At 25.5% G+C, this 21,973-nt stretch overlaps 1 protein-coding gene across 1 annotated transcript; it reads right to left on the reverse strand.

The window, feature by feature from the left end:
* Positions 1-1,172: 1,172 nt before the first annotated feature.
* Positions 1,173-20,065, reverse strand: LOC135931355 (eukaryotic translation initiation factor 3 subunit C-like). The gene is made up of 17 exons (XM_065468404.1): positions 19,929-20,065; positions 19,741-19,883; positions 18,675-19,037; positions 18,014-18,063; positions 17,812-17,915; positions 15,039-15,222; positions 14,208-14,473; positions 13,802-13,904; positions 13,608-13,729; positions 12,048-12,171; positions 10,484-10,519; positions 10,064-10,300; positions 5,627-5,921; positions 4,019-4,209; positions 2,825-3,028; positions 1,417-1,591; positions 1,173-1,357 (listed from the first exon to the last, which is right to left on the reverse strand). The coding sequence occupies exons 1-17, from the start codon at positions 20,024-20,026 to the stop codon at positions 1,269-1,271; spliced, it is 2,784 nt and encodes a 927-aa protein (XP_065324476.1). The 5' UTR covers positions 20,027-20,065; the 3' UTR covers positions 1,173-1,268.
* Between the last annotated feature and the right edge of the window lie 1,908 nt (positions 20,066-21,973).

A 21,973-nucleotide genomic window follows, 5' to 3' on the forward strand; every position in this document is an offset into this window, starting at 1 on the left:
AGTTGAGGTAATGCTTACTGAAATTTGCATATTTTTTGGTAGACATGGCAAACATTTTACTAACAGAGATTTGTTTTCTTTATTTTGAGATATTATTTTAAAATATGGTCTATAAATTGGCCATGGAAGAATGTCATCATTGTCATCAATATTAATCTTAAAAATTAATATAATAGAATAAAATTAAATACCAATTCCATTGCAATTAAAAATGGCAAATTCCTTGAGATGGATTGTAATATCAGACATTGCTTGTTATTGATAACTAGGACATAATATTTAATTAATATTTATATATTCTTTTTTATATATAAGTTTTAATATTTTACATATATGTATAATTTTTAATATTTTACATATACGTATAATTTTTAAATATATATATTAATATTAAGTTATATGCTCATATGAAATGAAATAAATTTTTCATTCAAGTATTTTTATTTATAATATAAAAAAGCGTTAAATAGAAATATATCTAAATGTATCTTAAAAAGTATCTGAAAACAGATACAGATACCTCTAAAATAATATCTAGATACAGATACCACATTCTAATATCTATATACAGTATCTAGATTAACAACTCTGCTACAAATATCCTTAAACTTTTTTTAATTATTGTAGAAATGAAAAAATTAAATTAAATGAATAATTCGATTTTTTGTAAAAAAATATTGATTTCTTAATTATATTTAATTCAAAAGAGGGGTGGTGAAAAATCAATATAAATATCGGATCGATATCGGTTTTGAGCCGATATCGGAAAATATTGGATCGGTGAAAAATATGTAGATCGGTAAAACACTAATAATTATATATTTTTTATATTATAATTTTATTAATAATAATAAAATAAAAAAAGGAAACAGTAATCAATTTACAAATAGAGCATTTAAAAATTTGATATTAATTTTTTGCTAAGTATCTGCAACAAAGAAAAGGATTTGAACATATCTACGAGTCACATTCAGTTCAGCCATAAACATACCCCTTATTTTATGAAAAATTTTTGAGAATAAAAAAACTTAATCATTCGTGAAGGTCAATTGTTTTTGTAAAGATATAAAATTTTGATTTTTTTATGATATATATCGTAAATAAATAACTAAAAATTTGTGGATCGCCATAGCCTTAATTGCTAAAACGTAACTATTATTAAAAATACAAAGTTGCAAATAAAATTAATTTTATTTATTTTTCCCATTGTCAAATTAAATAATAACAATATTATTTTTTTAAAAAGTCAAATTTTATATTATTATGAATTATTTCCTGTAATTTGAATAAGAGTAATAATTTTCAGAAAAGTTTTTTTGTTGATAATTCATGTTGGAAGAGTAATTCATCGAATAATCTATAAAAAATAAAATTACAGATATAATTAATTTTTGGTAAGATATTATTTTTTAAAACTATTATTAGGATAAAGTGATATAGTTTCTTGGTTGCTCCATTTCAACTCGGCTAGCTTATCATTAAGGTCCGAAAACTGTGCAACTTTTTCCGTAAGTTGCAGAACCAATGATTGGATTCGGTTAAGATCAACACGATGCATAATCAATGCTTGAGATGGTTCATCAAATGAGGCCTATATTTTAAAAAAATATAAGAAAACGAATAAAATTATTCAACTACAAATCAATTAATTGAACATACGTTTTAATTAAATATAATGAACTTTTTTATAATAAAAATTTTCACTTTAAAATTTGAATAAAATTAGAATAGACTCGACAAAAAATAAAATTAAAAAGAACCCATAATATAAGATACCAAGGCATTCATTTCATATCAAATCATGTGCCTCTCATTATTCACCTTTTATTTTCGATAAAAATTTATAAGAAAATTATAAATGTTATGATTGGATCATAAACGAAATTTGAGCTCGATAGCTATTTTATTACCTGAGATATTAAGGGCCAAATGAGCAAAAACGTCATTTTTACCTTTCTCAGATATTAAATAATTATTAATGAACGATTTGAATATAAAATTTAGTATATATAAATATGACAAAGTAAAAAATTGATCATTAGGGGGAAAACAAAAAATGTTAAATATGATTATCTTATGTTCAGTAAAAATTTCTATGATTAGTTCAATTTTTTCTATTGTTAATTAACGGATTACCTAATATTTCCTTCAATTCTTTGCGCAGCAAATAATATTTACAATTACCCTTTATAATAGGCCTAAGAAATTAAAGATGGCGTTATACTTTAATGCAGCCAAAGACTTTTATCATTGTTTTAAAATATTTAAAGACATAATAATCTATTTATGAGTAATATCATGTGTGATAAAAAGAAATTATAAAACAATTTTTAAAAAGTCATTTATATTTAAAATACTATTTTTACAAATTATTTGCGTTAGTTTTTTAAAGATATTCTCACGCATATTATTGAGGGAAGCATTCGGTAATCAGTTAATAAGTCGCAATTAGAAGTTATAATCATATTAGGCAATTTAGTTATAATTTAATTACCGATAAAAATATTTTTTTTTAAATTTACATTTTCTCCCTTACTATTCGTCAATCTTTTATATAGTAAATATATATACCAAATATTCAAATTGACTTCGTTTTTATATTAACTAAATGTTTAATATTAGAAAATGATATTTTAAAAAATGGCGTTTTTATGCACCTTTAACCTCTTGTATCTCGGGCTAAATAAGTTATGAAGTGTCAAATTTCGATTCAATATTAATTTTTATCAGTGAAAATATCCCTTCGTCGATTTGATAGGAAATTATTCTTTCTTTCTTGAAGTAATGAATATAATTATTAATGTTGAGTGGGTGATTTAAATACCATAATTTCTTCGTTTATAATCATTTTGCTGATGATGTTGGTGATGGTCGGAATATCCATATCAAACATTTCCGAAAAAATTTTCAAATCGATGGAATCGTAAAAATTACCGTAAGAAAAAAGGTAAACTCTCAAACACTCTACCTTTATTTTTTGGGTGATCATCTCGCATATATTGTTTGTATCGGGAAACAAATCCCAAACCTTATTAATATAATAGAATAATATGTAATGTAATATTATAGTAAAGTGTTAGGACCAGTAAACATTTTTGATGCTAGTTAAATTGAAGGTTATTGATGTAAAAATCAGAGACCTTCAGTCTCGGCCCGGAAAAATGGTATGAATTTAATAATCTAGGATGGAGTTGAAAATTGAGCCGATTTTTAGATTTTTAAAAAAATTATAACAATTAGATGAAAAAGATTAGAAAATCATATAATAGAAGCGTTTAATAACCTACTGCTCATATTACCTATTTTCCTCCTTAAAACAAAATAATTATTCGAAATAATAAAATAATCATCAAAAACGTAAATCCGAACTGGGTCAAAAAAGCTTCCTAAAGAACGGAACAGGGTTTCAAAAAAAAATTTTCTAAATCCAGGCTAGGTCTAAAATTTTGAGTTCTGCAGGTCTTTTCTGGTATAAATAAAGGCTAAACATTGAAAACTATTAATATTTTGTGTACCAAAAATAAAAATGTTATGGAATAGCTTATATAGATGGATTATACTGTGTGATGCAGAGTTGTTAAAGTATTTAGATCCATTTTTAGACTACATATCTATATCTAAATCTATTTCAAAAATATCATTTAACAATTCTGATGTGATGTAACGCATTTGCTAAATTTTTTCTAGTAAAACTATTTTTAAAAGTCATGTTAAAAGTTAAGGAAGATAAAGGTCCGATTATTATTATTTTTTAATTAAAGAAACATAAGAATGTACACCTGAGCAAAGTTAAATTAATAAAGCGAACATCATTTAGGAAACCACGATACTCAAGAGCTTGAAGAATAGTGTGGTCAAAATTCTACACTAAGGACCATCTTTCAGAAGAAAATTTAAGATTAATAAACAAATTAATTTAGAGATCAAACTGATAGAGGACTGTTTAAGACCGGGTTAAATAGGAGGGCACTTTTAGATACGTTATATAAATAAAGAATATTATAAAATATTATTAAACTTTAGTTTTGGTTTTGTCATTGACAATAAAATTTTTGCAAGCTTTCCAGTCCCCCACTTTCATAGCCTTGTGAGCGGCTACGACATGGTCCCTTATGTTATCGGGTGGACCGATCAACAATTGTCTCTCGCTCTGCTTAAGCTGGTAATAAAAGTTTTTACTGGCCATGCGACGTCGCTCCAGTTCGCCCTCTATCATGAAAAAAATAGTTAATCATAAGAAACTTATATTAATTTCATCACTTAATTATTATAAAGTTAAAGTCCATCTAGGGGTCAATTCTATTGAAGAGAAAAGCAGGGCTTCAACCCCGAATTTAGGTTCAAAAATGTTTAACTCTATTTAGGCGGAAATTTTAAAGAAACTTAATTGAAACTAATTTCTGAGGGATCAAAACCTACCCCAGGTTAAATGAGTTGTCTATATATATAGGTCCCAATCTGGTTTGTATTATCAAAATCTCCCACCAAGCATTATAAATTTCTCAACCAGAATTCGGGTTCGAAAATACAGTAATGTTTGCATGGTTAGGAGATTCGGATCTCTTCGGATCTCTATTTTTTTAACCTATCAGACAAAAGATATAATTTCCCTTACCAAAAGAGTGCAGTAAACCTTTTATACAAAATAATAGCAGGTATACTTCTTATTTCACTTTATTACACATCATTAACATAATAGATATTTTTAAATAATGAAAAAAAAATTATAATTTTTTTACAAAATAGACAGAAATATACAAAGTTTGTTACAAAAAAAATTTTACTTATGTTTTCTGTCTTTTATAATATTGCAAAGCCAACTTTTTATTAGTTATAATTTTAGATTCTAGAGATATGTATATAACATTGCGCATACACAATTTGTTAGGAAAAAAATTCTTTTTTATGTAAGAATATTCAAGTAATGGGATTTGAAGAAACAACAAGAAATACATTATTGGCTGCAAATTGGACTGAACTTTTTATGAATGATAATAATTTTTAATAGAAATATGTATATGCTTATTTTTTGTAGATAAATTAGGAAAAGATAATAATTCGATTGTTATGTTTTGTAATTTAAAAAAATTCTATTACAAAAATTTCTAAGAATTTTTTTAACTATATAACTCAATAACATAGCAGATTGGCAGATGTTAGAGAAAAATAAGTGTTACAATAAAAGAAATTTATTCTTATACAAATTTATGCATAGAGTCCAATGTGTCTATTCGAGAAATAGCGGAAGTATTTCCAAGTTCCCAGGTTTTTTTAAGTTATTCTTTGATACATTAAGAACACATCATTTAATTCGAGCGGAATAAAATAAACCTGAAAGTTTTTATAATTGAATATGGAGAAAGTTGGTAAGCTAAAGATTAAATCATATAGGCTCAGTGGATAAAAAAAATCATGAGCTAGACTGTCATGCAATATTCTTAAACATATTAATATTAACTAGATGCATAGTCTTTGTTTAAAAAAAAATCCATTCTGTAATTTTATGGGTGGAATTAGAAACTAGAATTTTAAGGAGATTATTTCTTAGGGTCTAAATTTAAATATTTATTTTATACAATATTAATACCTACTATATTTATATGATATTGAAATAAGTGTTACTAACGTGCGATGTAAGGCGTCTCAATGCAGACAGCACAAAAAAGGTAAACAAATTCGACAACATCCAGGTTGATATGCATGTGAAATGGTACTTGACGAGTGCGTTCAGCCTTTTCCTGTTCGGGCGTGAGAGGATCAAGGTTCCGGGCCATAGGATTGGCGCTAATCAAGCCCTGTCCGAGCAATTCTTTGGCCCGCCCGCTGCTTTGAATATCTAGGAGAGCGTCGTGGGCTTCTTTCAGCAGGCCACGACGAAATGCACAAAGCCCCATCTGTACCATGGTGCGGTTGTAAAGGGTCTAATTTTTGGAGATATAATTATAGTTGAGTATTATCATTTTAACAAAAATCGATATAGTTACATTTTTATATTTCCTACATAAATAACTAATTTAAATTGTACCTATTATATTACGGTTTGATATATAACAAAAAAAAAATTTATAACCATAAACCCATTTAACTTACGCAATTATAATATAAGAGTTGTTAAAGTATAGGCGTGCTACCTTTTTTTATAAACTGGTTAGTTCTTGATCACCAATTAATATATATGAATAAAGGAGTACAAACATTTATCATTTATAAGAGTACTTATACATAGGGCTGGGAACCAATAGTAAAAACCCAATATTAACAAAATATTGTATTGGTATTGGGTCTAAAATATTGGTATTGGTTTAAACAATATTTTCTATTTCTTGTATTGGTATTGCTATTGGTATTGGTATTATATTGGTAACTATTGGTTTATATTGGTATTGGTTTAAATTCAAATTAAATTAAAAGAATAGAAATAGTGATTATAAAACCCTTAATTTCTAATTTTAAATAAACATGGGAAAAAAAATCATGATACCATAAAATCAGGGCTAAGAACCAACTCTCAAAATTTTACTGAATTCAAATTCTTTTTTTAAACTAGGAATTTATTAGGTGATGTGAATATAAAAAATTTTGATTTAATCATGTATTTTTTGTATCAACAATAATAAACGTATTGATTTTGAACCATTTGATTTATCACAAAGAACATAGCAAAATAAGTAAACTAAAAATGTAACATAACTGTCTATTTATACAAAATATAATGCAAAAGAATGATATAATTTTAATATAAAAAGAGGAAATAATTTTATGTATTTAAGAAGAATCTTGCATGCGCATCCAACTTTTTAGGCACAGGCAAGCTTGTATAGTATGCTCATCTAGTGAACAACGTTGGTCTGTTATAACATACCGTCCTTCTGAAAAAGCCCTTTCAGAGCTAGATGAGGTGGCCGGAATTGCTAGATAATCTCTGGCAATTTTTGATAATACTGGATATCTATTTTTATTTAATTTCCACCAATCTAATGGATTTGTATCATTGGTAATTGTGGCTTCATCTATATATTTACTTATTTCTAAGTTGTTATTATTATGAGGTTTCACCTGATAAATTTTGTCATAAAAGGATAATTTTTTGTTATTTTGTGCTTCATTTGTAAGTTCCGCTGAATTGTTATTATTTATTTTATAAATATTGTATTCATTAGTAAGATATCCAATAAGAGTTTCCATATTATTATGCTTTAATAAATGACTTGATAGTTTAAATCTTGGGTCAATCATTGTTGAAATAATAAAGAGGTGTTTATTATAATTATAGTATTTATTAAGTTTTGTTAAGGCAGCTAAAGAAGCTGTCTTTAAAATAGCATTAGAATTATTATTATAACTCTCAACATGCTCAAAAATACTGGAATATAAAGGAATAATTGTTGAAATTGTTGGAGTATTAGCACATGAGGCCATCTCTGTAGCAAAATTAAATGGTTCCAGAAATTCTCGGTATATTTTTATATTATTCCAGGCTAAGGCACTAATATAATTTTCTTGATTTGTATTTTGTAAATGATTGGTATATGTTGTCAAATAGGGTTTGAGCAATATTGCTCTTTCAAGCATTTGGTATGTTGAATTCCAACGTGTTGGTATATCCAAAATTGGGTGAGGAAATTTTAAGTGTGGAAAGATATATTTTTTCGAGTTTATTAAATTTAGATATAGAAAGTTTAAAAATTTTTAAAAATTTCTTATTTTTTTTAAAGCTGTATTTAAGGGTTCCAATGCAGCCATGACAGCCAAATGTATAATATGGCAAAAGCATTTGCAGAAATTATCAAAATTATCTTTTTGTTTTAAAATTTTTAGAAATGCTAAATTAATACTTGCATTGTCTGATGTAATGCAAAAAAAATCAATTTCATATTTTACTTTTAATACAGAATTAAAAATATTAATAGAATTATGTGCTGATTTAAAAGGAATAAAATCTAATAAATGATTATTTAATTTAAAATCATTATCAATATAATGAATTGTTATGCCCATAAAGGGTATTTTATTTGGAGAGGACCAAATGTCCATTGTTAAGGAAAATTTAGATGTAATGTTAGAAAGTACAGATTTTAAATTGATAAAATAACTATGATAATGTTTCATAATTTCTATTTTTAGTGTTTTTCTAGAAACTAATGTTAGTGAAGGGTTACAATATGCTATTAAATTTTTAAAAGTGATATCCTCAACTATTGAAAAGGCTAAATTATTTTGAATAAAAAAGTTTATAATTAAATTATTTAAATTAGCTTTATTATTTATATTATTAAGTAATAATGATTTTATTGTCTTAATTTTTTTACTGCCAATATTTATTTGCTCACATTTCTTATATAATGTTGGGTGGATGGATTTAAGATGTGTCCATAATCCTGAGGTTCCAAAATTGGGAAGTGATATTTTTTTTTACATTTATTACAAATTGCCTTTTTTTTATTATCACAAGTAGTATAAAATTCCCAGATTTTTGCTGAATTTCGTCTTTTATTCGATATTGATAATTCTTCTTGTTCCTTATCGCTATTATTATTAGTACCAACAGCATCTATATTTATTAACTCTATTTGGTCTTCATTTATTATAATATCTTAAATAAATAATTGATAGATATCATGTAAAAAATTTACTTCCATAATAAAAATAAACTATAATTATAAATAACAGAAATATTGATATCACAGTAGTATTTGGAAGAAATAACAGATGTAATCAGTTTTTGCAATGAAAATAAAAAAAATACCACGATATAATTATCCACGATAAACCCAAATAATTATGTTATTTTTAATATTGGTAGGTATTGGTTAAAATTGTATTTAAACAATATATCAAAACCAATATATTTATGTAATTGGTATTGGTATTGTAAACCAATATTATATTGGTATTGGTCCCACCCCTACTTATACATGATCGAATTCCTTATTGAATATTAATACTTATAAAATAATATTAACTCGATTAAAATATCATCAAATGCCTAAACTATGCCTCTCCGTGTATATTGGTTAACCCAAAATTCATAAATCGGTCAATTCCATTATGAATGAGATAAAATTAATTTTTATCTATATTTTTGATAAATGAGGAAAAACTTTATAAACATATTAAATATAAAAAAGGAACTTAAATTTTTATAAATTTATATACTCAAAATTTGTTAAAACACACTAGCCTTCGATATTGATCAAATATAATAATAAGATAGATTAGAGCAATTTTAATCATTTATAAAAGTCAAATGTGATTCATTAAACGGCTTTTTTAAATAATTCAATTTTCAGGGTATGGTTATCAATTATATTAAGTGTAATGTCCTATGTATTTTAGGATATAGAGTAGTCTACTACATCAATTTTGATATTTAGGTTGAGCATATTGTTCCATATCGCGTTTTTAAGAGTACAAAAGCTCTAAGAATACTATAACTATTAAATCTATGAGAAATAATTTCTCCGTTATCCCCTAATTTTAAAATATGACAGGACTGGTAAAAATTTTTAAAAAATTCTAAATTGTAATGCTGGAAAAGAAGAGATATGTATGACACTACAATCTTCAACCGCCAATTATATTTTTAAAAAACTTTAAATAAAAACTTTTTTTTATTAAGCGACATAAAATAGCCGCTCAAGTTCTATGAGTTACTTCTTTTAAAAAAATGTGTTAAGGAAAAAAAGTAACGTTTAACAACATGTATAATATAAAAATATAATAAAAGCTAGAAGAGTGACAAAACTCTCACAGGGGTGTACACTTTCTACAAAATCATTTAAGGTCTCCAAAATTATAAAAAAAATAATTATGTAGTAAATGTTCTGATCCACTTTAAGCCTACAAGGGAATGCTTCTATAAGGAGTCTTAAGGGTGAGGGCTTTCCATTACGTGTTTGATAATTGCAAAATCTTGATAATTAAATATCAAGATATTTTTCATCCTCATGAATTTAAATATAGTTTCACAATTTTCAAACCAAAATATTGGCGATTGTAAAAATGATTTTAAAAATTTTAATATCAAATCATGATCACATATAAATTCAAAGTGTAACAAAACCTGAGTCGGTAAATCTGAATGTTGAACAGTATCTTGCAAATGGGACATGAGCAGCAAGTCCCGGGCTTTGAACCAATCATCGTGCAAAGCGCAATAATAGATATGACACAAAATAGATCGGGTCCTCATTCGATGACTGTTATCATTGTAGATGTGTTTACAATATTTCTCAAAAACTAGATTATCATCTTCCCCTTCTTTATTATCTCCCGTAAAAAGAGATTGTTTTTTGTCGTTCTAAAATTCAACATGGAAATAAAAATAGAATAATGGTGATAAAGTTAGAAAATAACGGTTTTCCTTAAAAATTTTTACAAATTTTTGGCTACTGCTAACCAGTTACATTCTAAAAAAGTTTGTGAATCATAAATATATTATTTTAAAAATCGAAATTATATAAGATAAAATATTAATTTATACCTTAACTTTCATTATTTGGCGTACGAGAGCGTCATTCTAATTTTTTTTTTAAATATATATATAATAATGGGGTTTAGAGGAGAGGGCGAGCAGTGCAGAGATATTACAGATAGTTGATATACAAAATAACCGATGCCGGATTCTTTATTTCAATATATTTAGAAGGAAACATTTTAGAAAAAGTAAATTTATTTTAAAAAATGTTTTAATTATACATCTGCGAGCTATTATGAATTATGCTATAAAAAACACATCCCACTAGAATGGATAAATTAATAAAAGCATTTCTCACTATAGAGTAAAGTTCAATCATAATAATGGAAATTTTTTTATATTAAGTTATTAATGTAATTATAATAAATCTCCTAAATTTTTATATCTCGGGTTCATATCAAATCAAGGCATTGACGATTAGAAGGGTCGGAATTAATTTTGAATAGCAAATTTAGGAATTTTGCTAGTACATATTATGAGAAAATAAAAAGATTTGAAAATTACTTAAAAAATATCTATATATAAAATAATATAAGACATTAAAATAAACCCTCTCAAAATAAATGTTAAAAAGAAATAGACAACATTAAAATAAATTATCACAAAAAAATATATTAAAATAATAATATAACAAATAAATTATCACAAAAAAATTTATTAAAAAAATAATATAACAATTTAAAATAAATATCCCAAAAAATATGTGTAAAAAATAATATAATAAAATATATTAAAAAATATTACAACCATTAAAATAAATTATCTCAATAAAATATATTATAAAAATATAACCATTAAAATAAATTATATAAAAAAAATAAATTGAAAAAATAATATAATCATTATAAATTATCTCAAAAAATATAGTAAAAAAATTATATAACCATTAAAATAAATTAACTCAAAATAAAAATAAAACACATCAAAATAAATCTCAAAATAAAAATAAAACACATCAAAATAAATCTCAAAAAATATATTTAAAAAATAATATAGGTACAATAAACTTTAACCATCCAAAAAATTTATTTTAAAAAATACCATAAGATTATAAAACCTTAACCATCTTAAAAATTTTATTTAAAAAATAATTTAACAAAATCTATAAATTAAATAAATTAATTTATAAATAATAAATTCCTTTCAAATAATTAATAAATTAATCTCAAATAAATATTAAATTTCTTAATTTGTATAATAGAATAAATACATTTACAGAATAATCAATTCACCCTACTTACCACTATAACACATTGCCAAAAAAAATCAGGAAATGTACTGAAAATAACACATTATATTGATAAGATGTGTGAGATAATGCCGTTTAAGCGGATATCGCATACCGCTAGTGATCAAAGATCTTTTTTTATTGCCTACCTGTAGCCCCTAGCTTTCCGAGCCATGGCTGTCATTCAAAAAACAATATTGTTTAGTTTATATGATTATTTTTTTTATTAATCTTGAGAAATTCGAATAAAAATATAATTATTCTGGTTACTCAAGCTATTTTATCTTTAACAACACTATTTATATATATTAAAATAAATATTAATAAAAAATATACACCTACCTTATAGTACATGTGCTCAACTTGTCTGTGATATATACGGGAAATTTCGTTAGCAGTACCATGTATTTCAAGGTAAGATTGCAATTGGTCGAACAAAGAGCAAAGAGTTTTTTCGTCTTTCAACCTAAAATGTTTATATTTTAGGATCAATAAACCGCCTTGTAAATAATAAATATAATCTCCGATCACGTGACCTTTTATTATAGAAAGACACGTTAATTGGGTATAACTTTGAATTAATCTAATTGTTTTTCAAATATATATATAGATAAACGATTATAAAAAGAAAAACAATTGTTAAAATTCTTATTTATATCAAAACATTTAATAAAAATCTGATTTTATAGATTGAAACCCCTGATAGAAACCAAGTTATAAAGATGTATATGTGTGGAAAGCCAGTAAAATTTAGCATAAAAGTTTGTGCTTTATCTTCATCTTGTGAATATCTTTTTACTTTTGTTGTATCAAGAAGATAACAATGAAACTAGTCCTCTTAGTGAAAGACTAGTGACAAAATTGACGGCTATTATTTCTAATTTTCAAGAACATGCATTATTATTTGATAATTCAGAAAGGGTTTATGTTGTCAGGAACAATCGGCATAAATCGAACCGAAAAATGTCTATTGGATTAAAAACTAATGAAAAAAAATCTGAGAGGATCTTATGAAACCTTCGATGAAAAATTGCTTTATATTATTGGAATGATTTTCTCCTGTAGCAGTGGTAAGCAATTACCAAAGAATACATCCTCTAAATAACAAGCAATGGAGTCTAAACATAAGGAATATATTGATACCATATATAATCTACATATGTAAGTGTTGATTTATTTTAGATTTTTGAGTGATTATCGCCCTCGACTGCCCAGCAAAAAATAGTGGTAGTGCTTATTCTCTAACTTAATAATTTATGTGTTATAGCTGCTTAGAGAATACACATTTCTTCTGGTGGAAATATGTCGCATCTTCTATTCAGAAGTGCGGTTTTTGATTAGAAATGCACCTGAAAAACGATAGTGCCCTGTCCCATCAAGATGCTCAATTTTTCAATCTGAGAGGTAGAGATAAGTCATATGCCAATTAAAGTCAATCGTCAAGATAGCTGTAGATGCAAAATATATGACATATAAGTATGATATGATGTACTTATTTATATAAAATGCTCAAAATTATATCACCAAAAAATAAACTCGTTACTTCCCAATGTTTGATTTTTGGAACATTCAAAAAATCATACAATAAAATTGGAATTTTGATATATAAATATTCTTATACCAATGTAAAAGAAAAATAATTTTTTTAAATTCTTTGATACCTTGGTATTTTAAAGGGTGAGTCGAATAGATCTAATCGTTTAAAATCTAAGTATTAGAAATATGAAAGTATAAATAAATATGAATGATAATAGTAATATATTTTAATACAATATTTATTTACTGCTCATATCCCATTTAAAACAATCTATAAAAATTTTTTAAAATTCTAAATTTTTTCAAACTTAAGTCTTTGGGCGAAAAAAAGGACTGATTAAAATATAATATTTTAAAGTAAAATACCTGTCAAGATATTCTGTGCTATGGGCATCACAGTTTTGCAAGATTTTGGTAAATTCCTCATCAGCTATTTCCAGTTGGGAGAGTACACATATCTTAATGATAACTTTGCCTTTATTGTCAGGCTGTATATAATTTTAGTAAAATTGATTATTTGTGTAGAAAGGAAAATAGATTATAATATCCAGTAAAATTACTTGAAGCTCTTCATCTTCAATTTCCTCGTTAACTTGCATGCCAATTTTAATATTGGGGTTGTCGTGCAACAATTTAATAATTTCTTTCAAATTTGCCAAGCAACTGTTAATATACAAAATTGTTTGTAATGGTAATTGAGTATTTATAATTGAAAATAGCAATCAATGAAAAACTATTACATTTGAGAAATTCTAAATTATTTAATAGTAAAAGCAATATTTATATTCTTTATAATAAATTTTTAATAACTGAAGAAAATCCCTTTTTATTCTTTACTTTAAAATAATCTACAAATTATAATAATCATACATGATATTAACTTATTGAAGTCTAATTAAAAGATTAAGAGTTTTTATATGACTTATTATAATGTACAAAACCATCAAAAGATTATCAAAAATAAACCTCTTCCAAGATGCAGCTTTCATGCAGGGGGAAATCTTTTGATTGTAATCAAAATAGGAAGCTATAAGGTTAAACATGATTTTGACGACAATGGGAGTGTCCATTGAATGAGCCAATGCTATGTTCAAGAGCTCTTGGAGCATTAGGAGGGGCTCGGAACGATCAGCTCCTCGTTTCCCTCGAGTGCTGATAATATCGTTCAATTTTTTAAGGATAGACGATCTGGTTATCTCTTCGTCAGGTGAAAAAATTTGAATGACTTTGTCCTTTTATAGTGTAAAAATGAAAAGTGGGGAGATAAAATATAATTGTCATTAAACTCTCAAGTTTGTTCATAATTATCCATCTACAAAACAAGGTAGGTATATATTAATTAGGAAATCGTTAAAGATTTAATCATTTGGAAAATCATAATATTCCTACAAGTTTCCAGAATTTAAAACATTATATGGCTTTAATTAAAAATTGAAAATTTATTGTGGAAATGAATAGTTGTAATAGTTATATTGTCCAAATTAGTTACATAGATTCATTTCTTAAATCTAACAGTTACATTAGTTACCTTAATTTTCAAAAGATAATGTTAATTAATTGACTTATTAAATGCATTAAACAAATGCAGCTTTAAGAAGAAAAAAAAAATTCATTTTAAATTCATAAGTTTTTAATTACGTTTAACATTAATAATATATTTTATTTATTTATTTTCTAAATAAAAATTGATGAATATAAAAGATGGTTGCTGTAGTATTGGTTATAAAAACGCAAAGAATTCTATTGATGCATTTCTGAATACTAATAAAATATTATATTTTTGAGTATTTATTAAACCTTGAAGGTAGCTCTGGAGACTCCTCCTTTGGCTGTGACGGATTCCCATTTACCTTTATCCGTTTCGTCTTGCTCATCACCTGCGTCCTCATTGTCGTCGCCAATGCCTCCTACTTTCTTAGGTAAAGGTTTGGACTTAACGCCCCTCTCTTTCTTTTTATCCTTCTCTTTATCATCGGGTTGCCTTTATATATTTTTTTTAAAAAAAATAACAAGGGATAATTAAACTATTATATATAATATAATAAAACACAACCTGAAAATATTTGTAAATTATATTTAATTCTTAGATCTGTAGGCAGATGAAATTCATTTTAATCCTCTAATAATAATTATCTTTAATTAATTAGTTCATAAAAAATCAAAGAGAGAAGCCATTCTTTTAATAATTCAAAACCAAAAATTTTCAACAAAAATTGTGCTCCTAAGTTTTTGATTTTTAGGGTTATATAACTATTTGTTATATAATTATTTACTAATTATATAAAAATAAATAAAACATAATTCGTGATAAATGATTGGTTTATATATACATTTAGAGATGCACGATATTTAAATTAATTTATTATGTTTTTGTAATTAACTTCTTCAGTTTATATATCTTTTACAAATCAGTATTAATACATGAATTGATCATCATACACAACAAATATATATCATTACAATTAATCCTATTACCAATTGTCTTTAATTTTCAAAGTTAATTGATTCTATTACAGGTATTTCCAATAGGTATCAGATTGGAATGGATTAAAAAAAAATTAAAAATCAGTCTATTATTATTTACATATAGGAAAAAATGATTTTCGAGGTGAGATAGAAAAGATAAAATTGTTTGTGAAGGATGAGGTGGGGTCCTCTTAACCTCTAATTTTAACATGTATTTCAGTAATAAAAAAGAATCGATAAAAAAAATTGGTAGACATATTTCATAAATAATGACATTTTTTCTTTTCAAATTAGTGTTGTTAAAATGGCTCGATTTGAGCCGATTTTTAAAAACGGCTAACTCATTATTTTATCCATAAAATTTAACATAAGCCTGAAGATTTTGCTCAGAAATAGAACAAAGGTTTGGACATCTATTAGTGAAAAATTATTTTTAATCATAAAAAAAAAATTTATGAATATTTCATAACGTGTTGGGGATAAAAAAAAATATATAAAAACAAATATGGACTTAAGTCTGGGCCTAAAAAATAAAACATATTTGAAATAGTGTTGTTAAACGGCTCGATTTGATATTTTATCCAAAAAAAATAACATATTCCTGAAGATTTTGTTCATAGATAGCACAAAGGTTTGGACATCTATTAGCGAAATTTCAAGGCTTTATGAAATATTCATAAAAAAAAATTTTTATGACCTTTAAAGTCCTGTGACCTAATTTGACATCATCTATTGCATGCTATTTTTTAACGTTTAAAACCATTCAATGATTTAATTTAACATTTTAAAATAAATATATAATGTATTCAATAGTATTTTATTAATAATCAAAAAAAAATGCTTGTTTTTAGTTTATTATCAAACTTTTGACTATATTTCCGTTTCTTTTTTTCCTAAAAATAGTATTTTATTTATAATCAAAAAAAAATGCTTTTGTTTTTAGTTTATTATCACTTAACTTTTGACTATATTTCCGTTTCTTTTTTTCCTAAATTACTTGATATTATTTATATGTATTTTAATTGAAAAATTCTGAAAACTGTTTATTATATAAAGAAGATAAAATATTCAAGTATGTCATCATGAATTTATATTTTTTTAATTATTTTTGTAAATATAATTTTAAAATTATGATCCCAAATTAATTCATTGGGAATAAGTTATTTTATTAACATTGAATTTATATATTATTTTTACAGATGTAAAATAAAATAATTATAATTGAAGGTTATATTTCAGAAACAGATATTGATAGTGAGGACAATTTAAACCATCCTATTGACAATATGGATATAGATTCATCCACAAATGCACTCCACATAAATCCAATTAGGTTGCAATTCGAAAAGCGATTGCGATCTCAAGAAAAAGGGGAGAGGTAGTTTCAACTACAAAACTGACATTAATAATATAATAATTGTCAATGGTTTGACAACAAATTTGTTCATGTTATTCCATTTGATAGATACATGCATTGTGAATGCATGGTTATTGTAATGAAGACTACTTCAAAAAATTAAAATTTTTTTTATAAAACTTATAACATTTAAATCTCAAATAGTTACTGCTTTATTAATGGCAGGTAAAATTAATAAAAGAAAAATAGGGAGACCTATAAATGAAACTCCTAAATTACAAAAAGGATCTAGGTTACCTCAGGTAATATCAGAAGTTAGATACGATAATATAGGGCATTGGCCAGAAGCATCCAAAACTCGAAAAAGGTATAAACTATGTGTTAGCGGATATTCAAGTGTGAAATATTTTGCTCATGATGTCAAATTGTATCATGATTTTTTTTTACCTGTAAACTATGAAACAAAAGTCGAAATAAAAATTTTACATTCTTAGTGTATATAAATGAAGATTTTAAAAATTTTTTAATTTTATATTAAAAAGTCAAGCTTTAAAGGGTTAAAAATAATTTTTTTACATTTAATATAGTTTTATATATTATGCTATTTTTTAATATATAATTATATAAATAATATTAAAATCAAGAGAAAACTAGGGAATCGTGTATCTACATATTTTTCTAAAATATATTTTATTTTGGAACTGATACAAAAATATATATCAAAGTTGACAAAAGAAAAATAATTACTTCTTCAGAAATCTTGCCGAGGGATTTTCGGCATATTTTTCTTCGTCACTCAAATAGGAATCTTCAGAATCAGATTGACCCCAGTCGATTGAATCTTCATCATCCTATTGGTAGTTGATAATTTATTTTTAAAAAAATAATATTAGTTTAGATATGCTTATAAGTCAATGCGTAAATTGATAAACTATATTGAAATATTTACTTCACGTGGAATCTTGGAAACCTTTTTCACTTTCAATTCTTTCCCAGGACCTTTATAATTTGTATATTATTTATTTATATTTAAATTAAGTTTATAATTTGAATCTATAAAATTGTCAATATTGTAAAACAAGATTAATAAATAACTCACTTTATATTTAAAAAAATATTTTGGTTGAGAAGCTTCCATAAGATGAATAGTCAATGGTAATGTTCATAGAAATGCAGTCAATATAGAAAAAGTGTCAATAAATATTTAAAATGGAATTTTGGAATTAAGTTAAAAAAAATATTTAGCTAAAAAATAAAAGCTGTTAAAATATTAGATTGGATAGAAATTAAAGGGGTATCAATTTTCAGACTGAGTGAACAGGTTTAAAATAGCATCATTCTCAAGTCTGATCTGAGTTTTTTCTTAGTTTTTGGAATTTGGTCATTCTAAATAATTTTGGCCAAATTTTAGCAAAATTTAAAAAAATTTAAGTTTAAAAAGATTCATAACATGAATTATTATTTTAAAAATGGTTACAAGTAAATTGACATTAATTAACAAAATAAATTTAAAAATGGATATGTTATTTAGGTCTAATCTAGGTCTATAAACCCATCCATTTTTTGGCATTTTGAGTTTTAATAAGACCAAATAGAAAAAAATGGGCAACCTCCAATCTTATCATCATCACCCGAAGCCTGATCGTAAAGAATGCCATCATCCTCACCACTTTCACTGTCATCTCGAGTAGCACCAACAGACCTTTTGGTGGTTGTTTCCTTAATCTTCTCCCTAAAACTTAAAAGGAAGGGCTCATAGTCTTTGTTATATTTCTTAAGCTTTTGTCTGAGGGATGATAGACCCCTAGAATTGTTTTTGCTCATAGCTTTCTTGTATTCCTTGTCCTCCCAAATCTCATTGATAAAATCTTCCAATTCTGTCAGGCACTTCAAAAATGTTGTTGGTGGCCTACCATCTTTGTCATCGAGGACTCCTTTGGCTTTTGCATACACTTTTTGTAAATCTTCAAAATCTAAGAAGCAAGTAAATTGTTATCTAATGATTTGATAATGACCAAATCAAATACTTTAACTAAGCTTTAGTAATAATTATAATGGATTTTAAAATTTCTAATTAATTGGAAAAAATTGATCAAAAATATATTTATCTAATTGATGCAGCTTGTCAAATTTGTAGGCAATGTTCTAGTTAGATTAAACATTTAAATCATTTGAGAATTGAGATGAGTTTGTAAAAAATTAAACCCTTTCTTCCTTTAAATTAGTTATCAATCAAATTAATATTCAAATGGATTTAGTTTTTAATTAATAAACAAATTATTTAACAGAAAAAAGGTATATAAATAAATTGATAACGAGCTAGAAAAAATATAATCTAATGAGGACATATAGGAAGTGTTTACAAATTTTTATCAAAAAGAGGTGGGTGATGTATTATATTTGATAGGGAATGACCTTAATATGATATTTTTTCCTTACTCAACCAAATTAATTACAAATTTTTTTGCCAATTTAACTAGTTTTCAAAGAATGCCAAGCTAATACAGTATTTACATCAATAAAATTTTTAAGTTATTGGGCAGTACCAACCTACAAATTTTTACAGATTCAATATGGCATTTTTCGATATTACTACAAAACTGATCATGTCATTATTAAAGAAATATAAGGTTTTCTTATATAAATTTGTTTAATATTAATAAAATATTCATATACCTGAGAGTACTTTGCACATGTCTTTTATTTTTTTGTGATTTTTAATTTGCTTGGCTATACCAAGAATTTCGTCTTCACGTTTATCTTTAGCACTTCTAACTAATCTTTTAATATCTTCTTCATCATCACTTAGTTGAAAAGCTCTAATTAAGTAAATTTAACATTTGTAAGTAAATATATTTTAAAACTTTGTAACAGCACTCTTTTGCAATGGAGCTTGCTGTATTTCACTCTCATCACTTTCGGTTTCCGAATCAGGTCCTACTTGTGCAAAAAATTTGGACATTTTATGTTTACTACACGGGAAATATTTAAATAGGGAAAATTATATAACACTCGATAAATCCAAAATTAGTAGACACAAAATATTAACCTTTGTTTTATATGACATAGATTGGTATAGTATATATTACGCTTATATTTAAATATTTTATTGAAAACCCACGAGTTTTCAACTTGGTCGTAAACTTGAGTCGACTAAAGGACGAATTTTTCGAATTAGCATTGTAGAATCATTTAACAAACATTTGGCCAACTAAAGGACAAGTATTTAAAATTAGTTATTATAATTAACAAAATATTTATATTTACTTTAAGCACTTTGAATCGTGAATACGAGTTGTATACTTAAGTCGACTAGATGACTAGTAGTTATTATGAACTTGAGTCGTCATTTTAAGTCAACTAGAGGACGAATATTTCATATTAGTATTATTGTGCAATTATTTAACAAGCAACATTTAACCGACTAGAGACGATTAGTTGTTAATTACTCCAGTCGACTAGAGGACTAGTATTTCAAATTAGTTATTTAATTAACACAATATTTATACTTTAGACTTCCAACTTGAGGCATGAAGAGTTATATATTTGAGTCGACTATATGACGGATAATTCCTTTGAACTCGAATCGCCAACTTAAGTCGACTATCGGACAAGTATTTCAAATTAGTTATTAATAATTAATAAAATATTTGTTCTGTTTAGTTTTGTTAATTTGTTTATTTTTTAAATTTACCACCCAATTTGGTGATTAGAACTGCTCTGAGCAGAAATCTGGAGCACAGGCTAAAGGTCAAACCTGAGGACTTGACCAAGATCAAAAACTCATTTATTTTTAACTTTTTTTGTTGAACTTAGTAATATAATAATAAGTTTCAATCGAGAGCAAATAAAAAGATCTATTCATTAGGAGAACAAGCCTTTCTTCTCGATTTAGGCCTGGCAGCGTCTACATGAGCGGGAGGGGTAGGAACAGTGTGCATCATCCTATTTTTGAGGGGGGTAGGTAGGCTGCTTTAATGTGGGTAGGATAAAATTTTTGGGGGGTTATCTATTAAATTTTTAATGAAATAGGACAAAATTTATTGATGTAAAAATTAATACTTATTATAGAAATAAAATAATAAAATTCATCGACCAAATCTATATATTGCAAACAATCATACACATTGTTTTCCAAATAAAGTTTAGATATTTCAGCAAGCTCATAATGCCATAATAATTAATTCATTGTAAATAATGGAGGTTTTAATTAAATTTATTATCTAAAAAATAAATTCTTTATATTCACAATATATCGATAGTTGGTAGCAGAGTTGTTAATCGCTACTTTTAAAAGTAGCGCGCTACCGCTATCGCTATTTGTCAAAAAAAGTAGCTCGCTATTAGCTACTATTTTTAAAAAGTAGCTTTAGCTACTTTTAGGCTACTTTTTATTAAAAAAATTTAGAAACAATTTTTTTTTTATGTTGCATATAATGTAATTGTATAGTAAATAATATATAAAAATCAACATTTATAAATATTAATTTATAGTTAATTTGATTATAAAAAAATTTATGTAATAAATTTTAAATATTTATGGTAATTTGTTGAATTTTAATAATATAATCATTTCAATATTATCATCCCAAAGTCTAGAGCGATGATCAGAAAGTATCAGTTTTGCCTTACTAAATAATCTCTTGACACTAGCACTTGAGGGCAAGAGATTATTTAATCTTATATACATTGTTGTGTCCAACTATCACCCGTGGTACATATATGAGATATCTCGATAATTCTACTATTAAAGCATCTTTCATCACTTTAAACTTATTTGCTATTTTATTCACAAGTGTCTGGCGACATAAATAGTTGTACCAGGTGATAAAGTTTTAATCATCATAGTAAATGATGGATTATCAACCAGGGACATTGGCTAAACTGTATCAATTATAAAATCCACAAT

Source organism: Gordionus sp. m RMFG-2023, chromosome 1 (assembly GCF_954871325.1).
Source record: "Gordionus sp. m RMFG-2023 chromosome 1, tfGorSpeb1-WG-v2, whole genome shotgun sequence".
Taxonomy (NCBI): Eukaryota; Metazoa; Nematomorpha; class Gordioida; order Chordodea; family Parachordodidae; genus Gordionus; species Gordionus sp. m RMFG-2023.

Coding starts and splice junctions, on each gene's coding strand:
- LOC135931355 (XM_065468404.1), bottom strand. CDS start 20,026: ATGTCCAAATTTTTTGCACAAGTAGGACCTGATTCGGAAACCGAAAGT. Junction 13,905..14,207: donor AAAGCTGCATCTTGGAAGAG/GTTTATTTTTGA, acceptor GTATATTAACAG/TTGCTTGGCAAATTTGAAAG. Junction 13,730..13,801: donor TTGAAGATGAAGAGCTTCAA/GTAATTTTACTG, acceptor AATTATATACAG/CCTGACAATAAAGGCAAAGT.